The following is a 6,000-nucleotide window of genomic DNA, read 5'->3' as shown; positions in this document are numbered from 1 at the left end:
TGGCAGGTTAAAGCCATTCCCCTGTCCTGTCCCTACAGGCCCTTGTCCAAGGCCCAGGTTTCCTGTAGCCCCTTTAGGCACTGGAGCTGCTCTAAGGTCTCTCTCCAGGCTGAACAATCCCAGCTGTCTCAGCCTGTCTTCACAGAAGAGGTGCAACCTGGCCAGGCTGGATGGGGCTTGGAGCAAGCTGCTCTAGTGGAAGGTGTCCCTGCCCATGGCAGGGGTTGGAACTGGCTGAGTTTTAAGGACCCTTCCAACCCCAACCATTCTATAATTCTATGGGTCCAAATTTCTGAGGACAATTCATTACCACAACACAATCAAAGCAACCTCTTAAGCTTAATTAGTGTGAACACCTGGATGAAAGGGTTATTTAGGTCAGAACCAGAGAACTAACAAATGCCACATCTCCAGATGCAAAATGTGGCAAAGATGCTCCTCACTGCAGGACTGTGGATACCTCGTGGGGCTCTTTCTCAGCAAATGGTCTGTAACAGCCCAGACTGTAGCCTGGAATTGCAAGTGGTTTTGTTACCGTGTTTGCTCTTTCCCAGCTGCCCATTAGCCAACTGCATCCAACTGATTTCCCGGTTGTTCACAGGATGACATGTGTTTGACAAATACCTACCAGGTGCTACAGCTGGAGGAAGGCACAAGGAAATCTCTTACGAACATTTGAGAAGTGAAACCAGAGACCTACCGAGCTAATGCATTTGTTAAGCTTCAGCGCCATGCCCAGTACGCTGGACACAGGTTTCAGATGCTGGGGCAGAATGGAGCCCATTGAGATCCTCCACAGATGCACCTTCACAGTCCCAACGTCTCCCACTGCCTGATGTGATCCCCTTCAGCACAGCTCCACTGGAAGCAGGAGCTCCTCAGCAGGATGAGTGCACTCTGGCACTTTACCAGCTTTGAGGTACCACTGAGAATGATCATGGGTTGAAACTTGCCTGGATGGTGCTGAGCAAACTCCAATGTTAATGACTCGTGTGCATCGCATTCTGATTAAAATCAAATGCATAAACAAGAAAGTCTGATGTCTGAAGAGTGGCTGACAGCTCGCAGCTACCCCGTTCCTAACAGCCAAAGTGATGGCTGTTGGCTGCATGACAAAGTTCCCTCAGTTACACAGCCACATAATAGGACCTTCACAATATTCCTTTATTAAATATCCTCTTTGATACAGAATATCGAAGCAAAAATAGCTTTAAACCTCTGGTTTGGTAATCCTTACAGGAGTCTTTTGTGTGGCCACTGTTACAGCAGCTCACATTGCCACTGAAGGAATAGATCTTTATCAAATGTCAGGTTTCTTCCTGTGTGGAGACCCGTTCCATACAAAGAAGTCTTAAAGCACTGCAAAATGCTGACAGAAAGCATGAAAACTCTGAATTCTGGGCTTCAGCTAATCAAGAAATCTAACAATTGTGTCACAGACACATAAAATTCTATAGAAAGGAAGCAGAACAGGAAATGCATCCTGGAAAGCTTCTAGAAGCCATGGCAGTGCATGGAAGCGCAGCAAAAGAGAGGCCTCAAGCACAAATGCTTCCATACAGTGCTGAAGCTTCAGCACAGCACTGCCCAACCCCACCTCTCAATGTGACTTCCAGTACTGGAAATCCATCATTTAACATCCATGTGGCAACTGGCACTACCTCCAAGATGGGATTCTGCCCCGCAGAAGTTGATCAGCATCAACAGGTTCTGCTTTGACTTCATTCTGCCACTGTGTTGCACTGTTTGAGACCCAGATGGTCTCCTTCATCGTATTCTATGTAAATCAATAATCTCCTTTTTAACATTAATGAACAGTAGATAAATGTTTCTTTGGCTCAAAGCTCCTACAGCTGCAGACATTCTTACTAAATAGATAAGGCCCCTCAGGTATCCAGATTAACATGGATCCCTGATTAGGTATCCAGGTCCTACTGGCACAAGAAGACGACTGGGGACACAGTATGTGCCACTGCTGCACAGCTGTGGAGCAGACTTATCTCTTGTGATGAACATTCCAATCAGAGTCCTGAAGCTAGCACCGAAACACTATTTAAGGGGTTGCTTGAGGTCAAACAAACCAGTCCCTCCTTTAACAACTTTTCCCACCACGAGGCATGCAGAAGGGGATCGCAGCTCATCATAGGCACCTGCAACAGAATTCAAACAGAACTCCGATCAGGATGTTTCCAAAGGGTTCCCAAAGCTCACAGCTGAAAAGAGCACTTTGGTTTACAGGGTTCAGCCCCTTTGGTTTGAGAAAGGCACTGCCACCTGCTGTTCAGATTCCATTTAGTATATCTGAGAGCAGGAACCGAAAACCCTTCCTGCCCCTCTTACAGTAACTATTATCTCATCCCAATCCTTTTGTCCAAGCAAAGAATTTAGGCACACATTACTAAGCTCTCCCTATTCAGCATGAAAAGGCAACACATTCTGAATCCTAAGGGAACACAGGTCTGACCTTACAGTGAACACATTTTGCTGATTAAATACATCACTTAAAAAATGCATGTGAGGCAAAACCAGAAAGATTCCCTTTTCATTGCTGCCTTTTTCCTTTGTTAGAGTGAATCCTTTTGATGTGGATTTTAAATCCTTCTGGCTAGATATGAAGAGAACATTTCACTGGAGAGACATTCCATGAATTCCTTTGATTTTGTAGTTACTCACTGTAGCGAAATAGTGTCACAGCTATTTGGAAGCTCTCCAGATGACACGTCTGGCTAGGACTGGTTTGCTTCCACTGGTTTTTATAAGCACCCAGGCTGGTTTTCATTCATCCTAATGCTGGAATTCTGTCATTGGAGCAGTCGGAAGACTGGAAATAAACCTGTTAAGCTTCTGGTAAGTTTATTCTGCAGAGCAGAATGTACTGAGCTCTCTACAGAGGATGGGGGAGAAGCTGCACCACAGCACAGTGCGTGGCATGTGCTGCTCTGATCTCAGCTGAATAACTACACAGCTGCTCCTATGTGCCAGCTGAAGAAAACCAAGCTCTTTTGTTAGATCATTAAACAAAACAGTCAGAACTGCGCTGTTTGCTCACGTGGTGTTAACAAAGAGTAATTCTTTGAGCAAACAGCCAAAGGGATCTCACTTTGGATGTACCCCAAATGCTGGTCAGCACTCTGATGGGTCACCCCACACTCTTAAATGATGCATCTCACACTGGTTGTGCACAGTGGCCACAAGCCTTCTTCTTTCCTTCTTCCTGATCACAGCAGGCATCCTTGCAGCATCTCTTTAACGGTACAGTCAAGTGATCAGTTACACTGAAGCAGATTAGATCCAGACCGCTGCAATCCACATTATGACTTTGATTTCCATCGTGGTGAAAACATTAACTCCCTCCACTGGTAATCAGTGCAGCTTTCCTGCCAATTCATGGTGCCCTTCTGTCAGTATGCACTTCCTGTCTTTATTCATAACGGTAGCCATAAAGATAATTACATTTCACTTGGCAAGAAATGTACTCCTAAGTCAGTGGGTGATAGAATGTAAATCCAGAGAGGGAGCGCAACTGTGCAAGAAACAGTTCAGCTTCACCCTGATTTACACTGTTCCTGTCTGATTTTCAGGTGAATTAAGTCAACTGTAACCAATGCTATTAGTTAAAACCCAAATTATCTTCACAGAAAAGGTCTAAAACTAACGAAATTCAGGGATAAAAGTATCTGTGACATCTGTGCAAGGCAGTTTAAGGTACTAGCTGAAGAGATCATGTTGAGAGCATCTCCCATTTGTAATAGGTAGCAAAGGCAGCACAGTGGTGCTCAAGAAGGAAAGCATCCAACTGGCAAGTGACAGAAACCAGGACTATTTGCAAAAAGGAGACACAATCAGTATCCAAGCATAAGATCACACAAACTGTGTTTAGTGACAGAGCATCAGCTTTTTTGGCAGAACTCTTGAATGCAGGTGACTGCTGATGTATTTCAGATATCCTGCACGATGCACACCACCATTGACCCCTACACCTTCCAGAGCAGCAACTGGAGGGCAGGAAGGATGCTCTTGGGCACTCCACATGGCACCACTACCATTACACAAATGTCTGATCCTTTGCCTGTGACTGAGGAAACAAGCAAAGACAGTGAAGTGCTAAAGCAGAAGAAAACCAGAATCAAAGTCACAACCAGGAGGCCTGTTCTCACAGTAAAATTCTGAATAGAGAAGAAATGAGAACATGGAAGCCTTATTAGAGACATGAAAACAAAGCGGAGGTGACAATTTTAACAACAGAGGCAGATTTAGTAGTGTGTTATAAAGCTCTGCTCTAACAAATCTCAACAATGTTATAAAAATGCCTATCTAATTCCTAAAGAAAGGAGTCGCAGACTCCACAAATGACATGTGGGAGCTGACTTCATTGGAGCTGACAGAATTCCATTAAAAACATCTGGAACATTTTCCTAGGCAAAGGCTTAATGAAAATTCTAGCCCCTGGCATATTTTGTTTTCCCGTAATGCAATTATACATCACTCAAAATAGGGGAAAGTTACAATGAAAACAAAGCCTATGTGAAATGCTGCAGCCATTGATTTCAAGCTAAACCACTTACCCATCATTGTTGCTTCCTTCAAGAATTTGTAGCTGGTTTCAAATGTCATCTGCTGCAGAGGGGAGGAGTTGGACTGAATTCCATAACGATTCAGTGGTTTATAAAATCCTTCAAAACACATGTAATCTGCCACGAGGGAAAGGTGCCGAGGGTCTACCACAATCCCTACGAAGACAAGAAAGAGCAACCATCAGAGCACTCAAGGGCTAAGGTTTGGGGTTTTTAATGTAAACTAGGCCTAAATTAAACCCCCCTGAATGTAATCAACATGGAGAATATCTCTAGTAACAGTCTTCTGGCAGTTGTACCTCTTTGTGAGTAGCTGGCTTAGCTGCTCCCCTCAAATACACAAGAGAGACAGACCTCACTCTAATATAAACCAATCTCTCTCCAGGGAAACTAAACCATCAAGAATGCTGTAAGGCAGCTGAATTGCTCTACATAAAATGACTAAAGTCTGCTTTATGCAGAAGGGGATCACACGTCATAGAATCACAGAATGGTCTGGGTTGGAAAGGACCTTAAGATCATTCAGTTTCAACCCCCTGCCATGGGCAGGGAAGCCTCACAGTAGACCATGTCGCCCAAGGCTTTGTCCAACCTGGCCCATCCACTTCTGATGGGACAAAGCTCCAGCCCCTCACCTTGTGGCCTGCATTAGCAAAGCAGAGCCAGAAAGGTTCTGCTATTTTCTGTGCACGATATCAGGCACCCACGGAAAACCCCATTTAGGCTGAAAAGAAAGAGCACATCTGTAAAAATAATATGAAGTTGGTGTCATGGGGGATCATTAACAGCTCTGTCAACATTTACCCAGCAGTGCTTGAACCACTTGAAGGTCAGACCACTCTGGGCTGCCAGCTGGCAAACCTGTTTCATGTAACTGGTTGCTAAAATTCCCACTGTATTAATCTTCCCTCTTCTCAATAGTTAAATTCATAGCAAGACTTAGCTCGCTTAAGGCAAATTCAACATGCCTAACTTCAGAAGGCTGTGAAGTCAGGCATCTTCCCCAAGCCTGGACTCTGAATAATCTATGCAGAGAGAACATTCACACAAGGAAATGCAGCTATTTTAGGAAAGATATTAAAACTCGACTCAAAAGGGAGCCTGGACTCCCATCATTAAAGAGCTAGAGTGAGGCAAGGTTAATCCTATCCTCAGGGCCTCTGTACAAGTCTAACAGCTTCCTCACACATCAGCAGTTAATTTGTCTGGACCTTCCAGCTTGTAAAGAATAAATGGACCAGAATAGAAAAGCTCTGTGAAGGGGGGGATAAATTCCACCTTGTCTAGTGAGTTTTCTCCTGATTAAATGGAAGCTAACAACGAACTAACAAAGTGTTCACAGCAGGCACTATAATGCTTAAAATAATGAGAAGGTGCAACTTCAGAATACACACATAAATGAAAAGATCATGGCCACAAATTTAAG

The 6,000-nt window shown here is 44.2% G+C and overlaps 1 protein-coding gene across 1 annotated transcript in view; it reads right to left on the bottom strand.

Annotated features, from left to right (window-relative positions):
- Positions 1 to 1,734: 1,734 nt before the first annotated feature.
- POLR1A (RNA polymerase I subunit A) overlaps positions 1,735 to 6,000 on the bottom strand; it is a 40,412-nt gene continuing 36,146 nt past the window's right edge. Inside the window, exons 33-34 of the mRNA XM_080638564.1 lie at positions 4,566 to 4,730; positions 1,735 to 2,150 (exon numbers count right to left, since the gene is read on the bottom strand). Of these exons, the coding sequence (XP_080494690.1) occupies positions 2,050 to 2,150; positions 4,566 to 4,730 (266 nt within the window). The 3' untranslated portion in view covers positions 1,735 to 2,049. The remainder of the gene's footprint in view (positions 2,151 to 4,565; positions 4,731 to 6,000) is intronic.

Source organism: Psittacula echo, assembly GCF_963264785.1.
Source record: "Psittacula echo genome assembly, chromosome: 1".
NCBI lineage: Eukaryota > Metazoa > Chordata > Aves > Psittaciformes > Psittacidae > Psittacula > Psittacula echo.
Note: the sequence above shows the minus strand (reverse complement) of the source record. Positions and strands in the feature narration are given on the sequence as shown.